General features: G+C 42.2%; 1 protein-coding gene across 1 annotated transcript; it reads left to right on the top strand.

The window, feature by feature from the left end:
• Positions 1-8,072: 8,072 nt before the first annotated feature.
• Positions 8,073-15,683, top strand: LOC132390880 (uncharacterized). The gene is made up of 5 exons (XM_059963418.1): positions 8,073-8,230; positions 8,525-8,869; positions 9,572-9,676; positions 14,535-14,633; positions 15,561-15,683. Exons 1-5 carry the CDS (start codon positions 8,113-8,115, stop codon positions 15,599-15,601), a joined length of 708 nt encoding a protein of 235 aa, XP_059819401.1. The 5' UTR covers positions 8,073-8,112; the 3' UTR covers positions 15,602-15,683.
• Positions 15,684-16,169: the final 486 nt, after the last annotated feature.

Genomic DNA, 16,169 nt, shown 5'->3' with positions numbered 1-16,169 from the left:
AACTAACTGAAGCATTCGCCTGCCCAGTACATGCAACCCATCCCGGCGGTACAGGCTCCATCTGCCCCAAAAAATGCCCCAATGTCCCATAAACCTATGCCCCTCTAGCCTACACCATGATCTGAGTCAGGCGTTAAATCTTCTGATCTCTTTCATCTTACCTGGACTGGCGCGTGGCACAGGCACAAGTTCCGAGAAGACCACCTTGTCAGTTCTGTCTCTGAGTTTCTCGCCTAACTCTTTAAATTTGTCTTGCAGAACTGATAGCCTTACCTATATCATTTGTTCCAATGTGGACAATGACTACTGGATCCACCCCATCTCTGGCCAGGAGCTTATCTACTGGTCCAGGGAGGTCTCCTACCTGTGCTCCTGTTAGGCAACACACCGTACAGGACTCCTTGTCAGTGCAGACCTGATTCTCAGCATCCCCCCCCCCACCCCCCATAACTGAGTCCCCTGCTGTCACTGCTTCCTTTTTACGGGATTTAGGTTTGGGTTAGTGAGGATGCTGTGACCCCTGTGGAAATCACGCTAAGCGCCTATTTTACCGCTGGAGAACTGCTTATGCAAAGACGAAAAAACCCCAAAACGACGCCCAAAACAAGGTTTGGGCCGGGGAAAATAAACCACACGAGTTATATAAGCAGCCGCGTCCCAAATTTAAAACAACAAATGAACATTACAAATCAAACCTTTTTCTTGCACTCTCGCACTCTCTCAAACAGCGCACACAGTAGGGCTGGTGTCCGGGGCACCAGACTAAGACCTGCGCACAGTTCTGCATATTATTATAATTTGTAGTATATTTTATGTAGTGCTGCTGAAAAACATACATTTTCATGACAAATCAGTGACAATAACTCTGATTCTGGGGTGGGGAACCTCAAAAATGGTGCCTCCCTACCTCTGGTGAGTTCAGACTTATTCCTGATCTTCAATGCAGTAAGGTTCGAGTCCACGACCCGCATCAGCTTCGTACATTCCCATGTATTTGAATTGTCCTTCCAGACCATGATGCAACCAGTCAGGATACCTTCAACACTACATCTGTACAGTTTAGTAAACTGACAAGGTGGACTTCATTAATCTTCTGGCTCACCTTCCTTGTGATTGCATCTATGTCTAGAACCCAGAGCATGGCTTTCGTGATGGGATAACCCTCTGAGCCCAGGGATTAGCCTGGTGACATAGCCTGCTAGAAGGCAATTGACTCGAGTCAGGAGAAATCTGTGCAGTTTGCCACCTCATGTTATGAACAATGATGGCCAACAAACAGGAAATGCCAAGAGTGGACTTATCCTCAATAAAGACAGGATTTAACATAATTATGTTTAAAACTTCTGAAACATATTGCAACAGCTTCAGCGGATTTAGTTTCCTCTTGATATCCCCATGATCACAAAAAGCGTTCTTTAGCCAATCCATCTCACTTCATGGGTTCATGCTCTTTGCCATTTTTCCAAATGACTCCGATGAGGAAGCAGAAGGGTGAGTTAGCAAGCTTGCAGATGATATGCAGGTTGGTGGTGCTGAGGATAGTGTGGAAGCTATTGATAGGATTCAGAGACAGGATGAGAAGTGAGAGCAGCAGAATTCGGGATCTGATCCAGGTCCCTGGGGACTGTGAAGCAATGACAGTAACTGCTTAGCCGGTTTCTGTTTAGCGATCCAAATCTTGTTTTGCAAACTCAAAATTGTACTTTATCATTTGTCTGGGATACTTCCCAAGTTATAGCTAGTGTCCATGGTAAGTTTCCAGAATCACTGATGTTCAAAGTTTAAAGTAAATTAGTTTACAAAGAACTTATACTATATATCAACATTTACTACGGAGATTAATTTTCTTGCAGGCATTCACATTAGATCAAAGAACATTCAACATATAACAGTATAGCACATGAACAGGCTCTTCAACCCATCATGTTGTGCCAAACCAATTTAATTAGTAATCAAATGGCCAAGTTATCCAATCCCTTCTGTCAACACAATGTCCAATCCGTCCATTTGGACACTGTGCAGGTAGCAGGGATTAGTTTATAAATAGTTTAGAAATTCAAGAAATGTAATAGAATCAATAAAATAACATAGTCATATAAAGACTGACAAATAACCAATGTGCAAAGACTCACTGTGCAAGTACACTGACAATAATATTAATAATTTTACAGAAGGTAAACTATATCTCTTACCTAAGGGGTGATTACCAAAGATCCATCAAAATATTGTCCTATTAATTGTTTAGAAACTATACAGTGCATATAAGAAGTATTCAGCCCCCTTGGAAAAGACAGAAGGGTCTGTTTCTGTTGATCAGTGTCAAAAAAAAAAGCTAAATTAAATCCACTCTTATTCAATGTTGTGAAACAATGAAGTATGAAAACTTCCAAAGGGGGTGAATACGTTTTACAGACACGGTATACAAAATTGTAACATCACACATAGAAACTTAGAAAACCTAGAGCACAATACAGGCCCTTCAGCCCACAATGCTGTGCCGAACATGTACTTACTTTAGAAATTACCTAGGGTTACCCATAGCCCTCTATTTTTCTAAGCTTCATGTACCTATCCAGGAGTCTCTTAAAAGACCCACCACACATCTTGCGACTAATCACCACTCATTTAGATAACCATAATATACTTACAGAAGACAGAAAGGATGCGGTAAGGGTATGAAAGGACGTAAAGAACAACTGATAATAGATTCTATAATTCTAATCAAGGCCAAAGGGAAAGCTGAAATGTTTCATGTTGTTATATTGTCTACCAAAAAGCATTAGATTCTGTCCCACACTCGTGGTTAATAGAAGTTGTTAATACATATAAACTATACCCTATACTTGTGAAATTCCTACAATATCTGGTGAAGCATCGGAGTACTGTAATCACCCTATATATTAACAACAAAAAAAGAACAACCATCATTATCAAAATAAACGGAGGCATTATTTCAGAGCGACTGTCAAAGCCCACTATGGTTTCGTCTAGCTGTAAACTCGCTCTCTAATGTACTAAATCGGACGAAAATAGGGTATCAAATCAGAAGCAACCAAACGGATTACACCTTGACACACCTTCTATACATGCACGGTTTGAAATTCTACGCTCTTTCATCAGTAAAGTTATTCATTCAAATAGCAGAACTATTTTCGAAAGATATAAACATGAACTTTGGACTGGATAAATGTAGAACATTAAACATAAGGAAAGGAGCTAGTAGAATACAAAACAGAGCAGTAGGGTACAGAACAACCGATGGATGAATGTGACGCATATAATTACCTGGGATATTAACGATCAAAGAAAATAGATCATAGTGTGAAAAAGGAAAAAGTTTTGACAGAACTTACTTCAAGGCTTAAGCAACTCTGCCAACCAGAGCTCAATAGTAAAAATATAACAGAGGCAATCAGTACTTTTCGCTATACCCGATATTAGCGTTTTCATTTGGCATAATGTAACCGATCTGGAAAATTTGTAAAGAAAAATAAGAAATGAAGTGACAAATTTTAGAAAACACTTTGTGGGGACAGACGGAGGGCAAATGCAGTAAATCTAGAGAGACAGACAACGCAACTGGAAGAATAGCGGGTCAGGCAGCATTCATGGAGGGAGATAGACAAGTTGACGTTTCAGATAGAAACCCTTCGCCAGAAGCGGAATGTAAAACTGGCTTGCGCAATAAAGTACCAATAATTGGGACTAAGTACCTGGATCAGTACTATAAACGTCTGGAAAGAACATTGGTGCCACGCAGTGCAAATGGGGTAGATAACCCAAGAGATCTTACGGATGCTGGGAATCCAGAGTAACGCACACACACACAAAATGCTGGAGGAATTCAGCAGGTCAGGCAGTATCTATGAAAAGTCGGTGTTTGGGCCCGAAACCCTTCATCAGGACAGTGTCACGGCCGGTCAGAAACGTTGACTCTTAACTTTTCTCTCTATAAATGTGGTCGTTATGTTTATTTAACCGAAAACGACAAGTACACCTGAGAAATATCTGTGTGCTTTTTAATGAAACATTACGTTAGTATTTAGATTCCTTTTAAGTACCTGCAGATGTTTAAGATGCTAAACGGTTAGAATATCCAATATTACAGAGTAAGAGGACACTTTTTTGCATTGCCTCGCGGTGAAGTTCTGCAGTGTGATGATAAGCCTTCTCCTTAACCACGACTCGCACCCGATTTCGTTTAAACAAAAAAAAATCTAGTTGCTTGTTGTTGTTTTACGAATTCCCTAAACCCTATGGGCACGACCACATTCCAACTCACTGAACACGTCTTCCCAAATTTCGGCTTTTTTCGCTTAAGGGTGGGTTTTCTAAGGGGTGGATAGTAACAAAGAGACGAGTTTCCACCGGAATTTATTCGCCTGAGAATGCAACGTACAATCTTTGGAAGGCAAATCCTTATTTATTTAATTAAAGGGTCGCACATTGTCATGACGTGACAAAAAGATCCGTGCAGAAAAAATTGATAGTAAATGCATCCAATTTGTAAAGTACATTATAAAGGGCATCTGAGAACGGGAATCAGCTTTATTTTCACTTAATCGTGTTTTATTTTGCTGCAGCGGTCAGTATGATAGGAAGTTTATATAAAATGACTTGTAATGTAATATAGATATGAGAATTAGTGCAAAAAGAGAGCAAATAATAGAGGTAACTTTCTTGGGTTCCTTGTCTATTCAGAAATTTCAAACGAAGCTTTTCACAAAACAGCTGTCAACTCTGATGGTACTAATGAGAAGAGGCCATGTTCTGGGTGATCAGGGTCCTGTATCTTCTCTCTGATGGTATAGTGAGAAGAGACCATGTTCTGGGTAATCAAGGTCTGTATCTTCTCTCTGATGGTATAGTGAGAAGAGACCATGTTCTGGGTAATCAAGGTCTGTATCTTCTCTCTGATGGTATAGTGAGAAGAGACCATGTTCTGGGTAATCAAGGTCTGTATCTTCTCTCTGATGGTATAGTGAGAAGAGACCATGTTCTGGGTAATCAAGGTCTGTATCTTCTCTCTGATGGTATAGTGAGAAGAGACCATGTTCTGGGTAATCAAGGTCTGTATCTTCTCTCTGATGGTATAGTGAGAAGAGACCATGTTCTGGGTAATCAAGGTCTGTATCTTCTCTCTGATGGTATAGTGAGAAGAGACCATGTTCTGGATGGTCAGGGTCCTGTATCCCCTCTCTGATGGTATAATGAGAAGAGACCATGTTGTGGGTAATCAAGGTCTGTATCTTCTCTCTAATGGTATAATGAGAAGAGGCCTTGTTCTGGGTGGTCAGGGTCCTATATCTCCTCTCTGATGGTATAATGAGAAGAGGCCTTGTTCTGGACAGTGGAACTCCTTACTGCTGGATACCACCTTTTTTAGGCGTCGCCTTTTGAAGATGTTTTCGAAACTGGGGAAACTAGTGCCCTTGAAGAAGTTGGTTGAGCTTACAACCCTCTGCAGATTTCTTTTTCTGATCCTGTGCAGTGGCCTCTCCATGCCAGGCAGTGAATGTGTTACATATAGTCTCAAAATCTAGTCATAATATTTAAATATCTTAAGTGAGTAAGTCACATTACTCCCGGAGAATCTAACTTAGTGTTCAGCGCCTACAACTCTACCAGGACACGAGATTATGCCGGTGTCAGTTGTGTCAATTTACCATTTTACAGTTTAGTAGACCTGTGAATTGATGCTGAACGTGTGCTCCGTGGAAGCATGATACAAGCACAGACTTGATTAGAGGATGAAGTGGCGACAAAGATGACGATCGTAAAGTGAAATGTCAGGTACTGTGGGATCGTGTTGAATTCAGATTGGGTATGGAAATCTTTGAATGACGAGGAACATCAAGGACGTTCCTGTGGATTGTGTATTATTCTACACGGCGTCTGTCATGGACCCTATTCTGCACAAATAATTTCACTAAAAGACTCCTAGTCTTACCCCAAAGACGGATCTCCAAAATATCTACCCAGCCACAATTCACAATGAACTGTTATGTCAGAAAAATCTTCCGGACGCTGCATGCAGTCACCTAACCACGAAATTGTTCCGGAAATGGATTGGCGCAAGTGTCCACTTGTAATTTTGTATATGTCCTTGTTTTCACAGGAACGTCCTTTGCCCATCTTTGATTAAGTGATTATATTTAGGATATGTGAAACAACCCACGGGCATGTGAGTAGTCAAGTTTATCGGGCGCCTCTGCAGCAGAACCTAAAAATAAACCGTATGATTCTTCGTAACACACACAAAATGCTGAAGGAACTCAGCGGGCCAGGCAGCATGTCTGGAAAAGAGTGAACAGTCGACGTTCCGGGCCGAAACCAGTCAAAGACTGTTCACTTTTTTCCACAGATGCCTGATGAAGGGTCTCGGCCCGAAACATCGATTGTTTACTCTTTTCCCTAAAGTCCTGATGAAACATCACGGCCCGACCGTGCGGACACCATCCAATCACGGCCCAAAGTTCCTGAGATTGTAGCAAGCAGGAGACCGGAAATGCTGGAAACACGCGGAAAGCGGGGAAACATAGAACGAAGAACACAGTACCGCAACTTGATCACTAATTTAATTGGTTTGGGCCCACATTGTTGTGCCAAACCAATCAAATTACTGATCAAATGGCCAACTAAACTAACCCCTCTGCGTACACAATGCTCCTATCTTTCCAGTTCCCTCACATTCATGTACCTATCTAAATGTCTCTTACAAGTCCCTAATGTATCTGCCTCTACCGTATGGGAGAGATTTATAGTTCCTTAATATTTTGCTTTTGTGTCAAAACGGGCAACAAACCATCCTAACCGGTTCTGCTCCTGTCTTATGGTCTTATAAAGGTAACGGCGCGAAGGCCAATGAATGGGGTTGAGGAGGGGGAAAGGGGTCAGTCATGATTGAGTGGTGGAGCACACTCGATGGGCCAAATGGCCTAATTCTGCTCCTATGCCTTAGGGTTTTATGGTCTTATTTTGTGATGATAGACCTGCCAGGGTTAGTTTGCAGGGCATTTTATCGCGCCCGAAACAGATCTGAGTTTGAAAGGACGGATCATGCAAACCCTTGCATCTCTTTCAACAACTGGAGGAATTCAACAGGTCAGGCAGCATCTGTGGAGGAAAATGGACAGTCAACAGTTTGTTGACAGAAATGGATAGTTAACATTTCCTGTTGAGACCCTTAGTCTGCACTGAAGAGGAGGAAAGCTTCTTCAAAGTGGGCATACCTTGGCAGTGGAGAAGCGAAATGGACGCGCAAGTGGCAGCGGACGCCGGGACTGATGAAGAAAACATCGAAAGTGCAACGTTCCTCCAGCATCTTGTTTGCTTGTCCACTGTCCCAATGCAGGGTCTCGGCCCAAAACTGCCCATCACTCTCCACTGGTAGCATCTGACCCGCTGAGTTCCAGGATTTTTGCTCTAGACTGCAGCTTCTCAAGTCGTTGGTGTCTATTTCAAACAGTCATTCAGTTCCTCATTGTTCCCACACCCTCCCTGACTTGATTTTGATACCTATTGAGTACCTACAGTGGCAAACGGAACGGCTCATCTAATTAACATGTATTTTTAATTAGGGATATTGACATCACTGGCCAGCGCATACCATTCCTTGTTCAGTCTAGGTTCCCTTGAGAAGATAGTGGTGAGACCCGCCTTGGACTAACCCGGTAGCCTGTGCCATTGGGGAGTTCCAGGATTAAGACCCAGCGGGGATGAAGGGCGGACGGTATGTTTCCAAGTCTGGACGACGTGCGATTTGGAGAGGAGCCTGCAGATAGTGGTGTTCCGGTTCGCCGACTGCCTTCGTCCTTCTTTCTGGGTGTTAGGGAGTGTTATTGATGTGCCGAAAACAATATATTACAATTTTTTTAAAAATACAGTCCTTCAAGAACTTTTAAAATATTATCAACAGCAGTAAACCGAGGAAGACTAATGCATTAATCAGTTTGACGGAATGCTGATTTTGGAGCGCATAGTTCTCTGAACAGGAGTTTTTCAGACCGATTTGCATAAAAATTAGGTGTGTTGATCACGTGGGCCAAGTCTGGCGGCTGAAAGGTGCCGAGGGTTAAAGATCTGCGTGGCTTCTCAGATGTGCGTGTGTGTATGTGTGTGTTTTCCCTTCATAGCAAAACCCCCTCTGATTTTCAGTCAGAAACATCCCGTCGACTGGACAAAATGGTATTCCTCCGATGTATGTGCATTCTGATCTGTTGGATACGTAGTAAGTAGAAACTTTTTTACATTTCCATTGACCAGTTGTTCTGTTTGTGCCACGGGGTGCTGGGGATGAAAGTCATATATGATCGTGTAGTCAGGCCATTCGGACCGTCGCCCTGTGAAGGCGCTTCGAAAGAGTTACTGATTAACGACAACGCTTGCCTCGGTCGCTTCCCGAGAGTTAATACTGAATCGGTATTTGCTAATCTGTAGAGAAAGAATCACGATAAAGGGCGGGAAGACTTGTGAATAAACTGCAGTTTTGGAATTAAATCGAAAGTGTTCGTTTTCTGACCAGGGGCGCAGTTAGAGCCGATCCTGGTCCAGGATCCCGCTGAAATCCTTGTGACCAAAGGAGAAAAGCTGGAATTGACCTGCACTGCGAAGGAGCATCTCGGTCTGTTGGCCTGGTACAGGATAGACGAGGACGGTACATCACATTTTGTGATCTCAATGAATGTCATGGATAAAATAGAGCGGGGAGCCGGGATAGATGAACGTTTCACGTCCTTCAAAACCACCTTTCGTTCAAAATTCAGCTTAGTAATTAAAAACGCGCAACTCACGGACAACGGCACCTATCACTGTATGATGAAGTATCAGGAGAAAGTCCACCTCGGAGGTGGAAGTATGGTGACTGTAGGTAAGGAGATCTTCATCTGGATGCCATTAACGACGTCAACACACACACACACACACACACACACACAACACACACACACACACACACACACACACACACACACACACACACACACACACACACACACACACACACACACACACACACACACACACACACAAAGCGAAATAACCTTTAACGGCCCTCAGCCCTCAGTGGGCCAGGCATCTTTTGTGTAAAGAAGTAACAAATCTTCAGGTTTATGGTCATTCAATCATATACATCTATACCGCCAAACGAAGTAACGTTTCTGGTTCCTAACCTGGATCTAACCTTTCTGGTCCGTAATCTGTTACTAGACAATTTATAACATAATTACAGAGGTCGATTGCGTGCCTTAGTAATATTACCTCTGGCATTTTTAAGCATTTGTCCTAGTAATTGCAAAACAAAACATGTGATCATTAATCTATTAAACATTTTGAGGAAGCTCAAAATGTATTCTAATTGCATGGGATTTCCTTAAGTGCTTCTAACCGGGTTTGAAGTGATAATTGTTTGTTAAAGTGGTTCTGGTTACCGGATACGGATTATAACAGAAGTTGGTATCTTCACTTGTAAGCATTCTCAAAGTCCAACAAAAGCGGGCGCTGAGCTCTGGTGTTGTTGGGCTTCTGCAGTAGACATTACAGAGGAAAACTCACAAGATTGTGTTTCTTTCAGTTTCAGAGAAAGCGATAGTAACTACAACGCCCACAACTACAACAACTCGCGAAATCATTCGGTACAAACACCCACCGCGTAACAAGAAGAAATGGGGGGAAAATGGTAAGACTGTTGACTAACTGCAGACCTTGAAACGATCAAGGAGATGGTTTCATAAACACAAAGGCATTCTACAGAGTATTACAGGTAAAATGCTGGAGGAACTTGGTCGACGTTTCCGGCCGAGACTATTTATCAGAACTCGGCCCGAAACGTTGACTGTTTATTCCTTTCCATAGATGCTGCCTGACCTGCTGAGTTCCTCCAGCATTTTTTATGTGCGTTACTCTGGATTTCCAGCATCTTCAGAATCTCTCATGTTCGGAGATGCTGAAAATCCAGAGTAACCAGCTCAAAATGCTGGAGACACTCAAGCAGGTCAGACAGCGTCAACACAGGGTAATAGAGAGTCGGCGTTTCGGGTCAAGGCCTTTCATTTCTCTGCATAAATGCTGCATGATCTGCCGAGTCCCTCGAGCATTTTAAGGGAGATGGCTCCGCTAAGGTTATCTTCTTATTAGAAATACACGTGTTGGGTTTGATTTAAATTCGTGTCGTCCAATTGATTGGTGCCCGATCATATTGTCGGCGAACGTGGCTTTGATTCCCCTCGGCGAAACAACGTTGGCGCAGAACCCTCAAATTGACAGCAACTCAGCGCCAGGTGTTTAGGTTAATTCAATCGCCTATGCCAACGGGGACATTTCAAGTGTATAACTTTGATTCAGAGTGAGTGAATCCTAGGGTGTCTCGTATATCTGTATTGCCTGAGTGTACTTATTCAAGGTGAGGTTCGCTAGAAAATGAAGGCATTTTGAAAAGAAGCGTTAAAGGCGCAAGTCAGACAGCTTCTGTGGAGGGAGAAAGAGGTTTTCGTTTTAGATCTTTGAACTTCGAACAGAACCCTTAGGGGCAATCCTTTCGCAATGTAACCCGCCTTTTCGCGTTTGTTTGGAGGTTTCGTTTGTAATTCCACAATTTAAGAAAGTTGAATTTGTTTCACGGGCATGTCCTTAAAGGACAGTGGGGACGATTGTAACCTGTTACCCCCAGAGCCTTCTGTCTCTAATCTCCTTGCTGATGATTTATAAAATAATGAAAAAACTATTTCGTGCAACCACATAGCTCCCACTCCATTCAGATTTATGGAGCTATCCACCCTTCATAGAAACGGCAGAGAGCTGCTCAATGGTTAAGCCTAGGCATCATTGATCATCCCGGATTTTTTACTGAGCCTCTCCAGTTTTATGCTGAAAAACATTTATTGAATAATACATGCCTCCCTGCCCTGTCGTCATCATAAAATACCTTACAGATCAGAGCACGAAACGATATTTGGATATAGCGATAATAGAACAAAGATCACTACTGCAGAGTACAGGCCTTTCCCTTATGTTATACTGACCTTTTATCCTACTCTAAGGTCAATCTAATCCTTCCCCTTATATAACCTTCCATTTTCTATTATCCATCTGTCTATCTAAGAGTTTCTTAAATGCCTCTAATGTATCTCCCTCTACCACCACCCTTGGCGGGTTGTTCCACGCATCCACTATTCTCTGGCATCATCCTATACTTTCCTCCAATCATTATAAATTTATGCCCCCTGGTATTAGCCATGTCCGCCCTGGGAAAAGTCTCTCGCTGTCCATTCTCTCGATGCCTCTTGTCATCTTGTACACCTCTATCTAATCACCTCTCATCTTCCTTCGCTCCGAAAAGAAAAGCCTTAGTTCACTCAGCCGAACCTCATAAGACATGACCCCCTAGTCCAGGCTTCTGCCTTCTTCCTATAATGAGGCGATCAGAATAGACATTACATTCCAAGTGTTTTAGAGAGCTGCAACATTGCCTGCCGGCCTCTGAACTCAATCGCCCGACTAATGAATGCCAGCATACCACACTCCTTCTTAACAATTATAGAGCAAACCCGAGGTACAAACAGATCAGGTCGGATCTGTAAAGAGAGGCAGGAGCGGCGACCTTTCCAATGCAATAAACCATCGCCTGAACCCAGTTTGAAGTTGTGTAGGATAAAAACATCATGAGAGGGATTCCTAAAACCTTATTACAACGTCATAACAAGGCAGTACGCAATACGCATGTGAGACTGATGGCAGTCAAGAGCAAGGTACCTTTGAAAATTGGTGTTTTAATAAGATAATTTAAAGTAAAAAGCTAATTTTTTTTGAAGAGGTTTTTTAATCTGGATCGAAAGAAGGGTGAACCCGGATTGAATAATCCATTTCAAATGGGAACTTGATACAAACGAAGATAGGGGAAGCAACAAGTGCCGGCAAGACTACAAATCTCTAACCAGGGTTTTATAGAGCTGCAATATTACCTCGTGGCTCTTGATTGAGTTCAAGAGTCGAGAGATAATATTGCAGCTGCTTAAAACCCTGGTTAGACCACACTTGCAATATTGTGTTTAGTTCTGGTCACCTCATTAGAAGAAAGATGTAGAAGCTTTAGAGAGGCTGCAGAGGACATAGTATATAGTGACATGTACTTGCTTTGGTAATACATTTACTTTGAACTTTGAATGCGTGTTAACGCAGAATATTATAATTAGATAGCCCATCTAATCATCCATATCTATATCATCTTTCTCTGCAGGCCCATTGACCCTGGATGAAGGGCAGGTGGCAACCAATGGGCATCCATTGGCAATGTATTCTATTTGGGTCCTTTACACAACATGGTGACAGAAACAGCACAGAAACTTTCTCTTCCAGGCATATTCCTGTGGCCCCAAGGCTAAAGATTAGTTTACAGAAGTTACTAATTTGGAATTAAAGTAAAACTGGTTATTAGTGATGATGACTACAAAAATATAGGGTTGTCTATCAGTGTATTATCAGATTGTCAATCTGGGGATCACATACTGGGATATTATGATGGATTCCCTTAGTGAAAAACGCTTGTGTGTGTTCCGTTTAACATGGGAAATCATGTTCTGTTTAACATGTCCTTGACATATCAGGGTCAGTGGGTTTCCTTTACTGCTGCTGCACGTTCACTACCTTTGTGATGTGTAATCATCTTCTGCCAGCTCCACAGTTGAGATCTTGATTGGATTGGCCTTTGTCTGGAACCTCTCCATTGACCTTCTGCTATGACCTAAGCGCCAGATGGCAGAACTCCAGGTGCCATTGCTCCTGGGATCCCAGGAACTCACAAACCTTTCCACCACAATAAAGTCACAAAACTTGGATATCCTAAGAAATACGTTGACCTAACCCAGCCTGTACTAAAGGCCAGCGCTTTTGACTCTTAAATGCCAACTGAAATGGTCTAACAAGCCATCTAATTCAATAGCAAGTGGGCAATAAATTCTGGCTTTTCCAATAACACGTAGATGAATGAATAATTAACCAAATTTAACCAATACACAATCAATAGTTGTTCAATATATCCAGATACTCTGCAAGTTGCTGTGACTTGTACAATGAATGCCCAATGAACCTTCACTAGTGCAAGCTGCTGGGTATATCTAAGATTTCTATTTCAAACTGTACTTGAAAGTACAAATAACTTACTGTAAAATATTTTGTTGGACAATACTTTTCATCCACAAACACCTAAATAGTGCATTTTAAACAATTCCACATTTAGGCTGTGAATTTGATATACTTGGATTGAAAATTTAAAAAAATTCACTGTAAAGCATGGTTCGGAATCCTGAGGTCCTAGAGGTTTTCTGTCAATAAAAAAAGTACTTTCTTTATTGACTCCTAGTTAACCTCATTTGAAAGGCCAGATATTATTGGCATCATCAGTGTCCAGACAAAAGTGTACACACACTATAACCAGGGATTTGTGGCGGACAGAGAAAATGTAAAAGAATGGAGGAGTGAGACAACATTTTGTTTGATTAGCTAAGTTAAATGTTTGTGTGTGGGTTGTCTTGCTACCACATAGCAGAGCTGTCAAAGCATCTTTTAAGCATCTCTTTAGAACAGAGATGAGGTGGAATTTCTTTAGCTGGGTTAATTGTCCCTCTCAACCCCATTCTTCTGCCTTCCCCCCGTAACATTTGATGCCCTTACTAATTAAGAACCTATCAATTTCCGTTTTATTTATACCCAACGACTTGTCTATCCACAGCTATCTGAGAAAATTAATTCCACAGATTCACCAGCCTCTGGCTAAAGAAATTCCTCCTCATCTCTGTTTTAAAGGGATGTCAATGTATTTTGTACACCTGCCTCAACCATTTCCCATGGCAGTTTGTTCCATATACTGACCACCCACTGGATGAAAAGGTTGCCCTTCAGGTTTCTATTAAATTTCTACCCTCTCACTTTAACCTGCAGTAGGCTAAAGTTCTTGATTCCCCAAATCTAGGGAAAAAGACTGTGCACATTGAGCCTTCTATGGTCTTAATGATTTTATAAACCACATTCTCCAACAGCCCATGAATAGCATCCCTACCTGTTCAACCTTTCTGCATAACTCAGTCCCTCAAGTCCCAGCAACATCCTGGTAAATCTCTGCTGCGCTAATTCCAAATTAATTGCATCTTCCCTTTGGCAGGACGACCAAAACGGAACAAAATTTGTTTGCATAGATACTGCCCGACCTGTTGAGTGTAATCACCAGGTTCTATTGCTCAGTCATCTGGTCCAGTGTCAAGAAAATTGCATTCCTGACTAGGTTTACTAATAACTTGAGTATTACCTGCCACAGTCAAAGAGTTAACGGACCTTTAAATGGGCAACCCCCCATTTATGTAAAGACCTGAAAGTTCTTTGTATTTGAAGTGCTCTGCTGAAAATTGTTTCATTTCATCACATTGTTCCGATGCATTCTTCTGAGGGAAAGAATCAGCCTTGTGGTCCAACTGCTTATCCACAGTCATTTGCCGGGCATCTCACTGTACTGCACACTGTTAACGTAACTCTTCCTGTTTCTCCAGTGTACGTTTGCGACTGGCCTATCTGGGCATCACTAGCTGCCTTCAACATTCTGCTCCTGATTTCCATCCTTCTTGTCTTCATCCATCATAAGAATAAGCGTAAGTCTTGATATTAGTCCCTGATTTTAAGGGCATTGTTATACAGTATTTAATTGGACACTTACACTCAGTGTACCTAATGAAGTGGCCAATGAGCAACATTCTCTCTAATTTTTTATATAGCTGCTCGGACCAACCATTGTTTTGAGCAGGAAATTTTTATACTGCCTGAAAATTGTGCGGCACTTTAAATGTAATATGCATACTATGAATATTTAGAATGAAAATTGAAAAATCGCAAACTTTTGATTTTATTTATCTATTGAAGAGAATAGTGAAATACAGTACAACAAAGAAAATCTTTCACAGTTTGTAAACTTTTTCAAGTTGAGTCCAGTTCCAGCTGCGTGGCAACAGAGGCTACGTGCGCGGAAACATTTCAGTGACTGCGTGGCCACGGACTCGCGCAGCTTAGAGGGAGCAGTGGCAATGGGTGGTCCTCTGCCGCTGTAGCCCATCCACTTCAAGATAGTGCTTTCAGAGGTGCTGTTCTGTACGCTACTGTTGTAACACAGAGCCATTTGAGTTACTATCGCCAGTTTGAACTGGCCTGACCATTCTCCCCGACCTCTCTATTTACAAAGAACTGTCGCTCATTGGATGTTTCTTTAGTTTGTTCTTCGGACAATTCTCTGTAAACTCTGGGTTGTTCTGCATGAAAGTCTCAGGAGATCAGCATTTTCTGAGATACTTAAATAACACTGTCTGCCACCAAGAATGATTCCACGGTCAAAGTCACTTAGATCTCATTTCTTCCCCATTCTGACGTTTGGACTGAAAAGCAACTAAACCTCTTGACCGTTTGTGCATTGAGTTTCTGCCACATGACTGGCCGGCTAGATGTTTGCATGAAGGAGCAGGTGTACAGATGTACTTAACAAGGTGGCCAGTTTACTCAGGAGATCTCCGTTTCTCTTTCCTCCTTAGGTTACCGAAGGCGATGTCCCCACCAGTTTCGCAAGAGATAAGGAAGGAAAATGCCGCGGGACTCTCAGTGAATTGCCGGGCGGGAGGGAGGGTTGGTGTATCTGCCCATGGACTCTGCGTTGTATCACTTTTATTGCAATTTTACCAGAAGCCTGCCCACTCCCCGGGCAGTTTCTTCTGATGTACTGTCTCTCACATTCTGCATTAGACTTTGTTCGATTAAACTTAAGAAATCTACGGATACTCTAGGATGTTAAAAGGAAGCTGTCGCGCTATGTTGTTTAAATCCCGATCTTCGTAGTTTAGAACTGACGGCAAAGTCCGGCAAAATGCAACTGTACATTAAAACTAATAGAAAATTGTTTTAAAATATAACATTCCACTACCAAAGTGATGTGCATTTGATTGGTGTGTACACGAAGGGATCTAACACCCTGCTACTTAATATCCCACGCCATAGGACACAATGCTAGGTCCCGAGTTCGAGACAGAGTTTGCCTTAACAAACTGAGAGATAGAGCGCAAAACGGCACATGTCAGGACAGGCCCTTCGAACCGCCATGTCTGTGCAATTCAAATTAATCCCATCTGCCCGCGAGTAGTCTATGT

The sequence above is a fragment of the Hypanus sabinus genome, chromosome 3 (genome assembly GCF_030144855.1).
Source record: "Hypanus sabinus isolate sHypSab1 chromosome 3, sHypSab1.hap1, whole genome shotgun sequence".
NCBI lineage: Eukaryota > Metazoa > Chordata > Chondrichthyes > Myliobatiformes > Dasyatidae > Hypanus > Hypanus sabinus.
Note: the sequence above shows the minus strand (reverse complement) of the source record. Positions and strands in the feature narration are given on the sequence as shown.

Bases quoted from the DNA above. Each gene is read 5' to 3' on its own strand.
- LOC132390880 (XM_059963418.1), top strand. From the start codon at position 8,113: ATGTGTGTGTTTTCCCTTCATAGCAAAACCCCCTCTGATTTTCAGTCA. The intron at 8,231-8,524 runs GTAAGTAGAAAC...TTTTCTGACCAG, and splicing joins TCTGATCTGTTGGATACGTA to GGGCGCAGTTAGAGCCGATC. The intron at 8,870-9,571 runs GTAAGGAGATCT...TGTTTCTTTCAG, and splicing joins TGGAAGTATGGTGACTGTAG to TTTCAGAGAAAGCGATAGTA.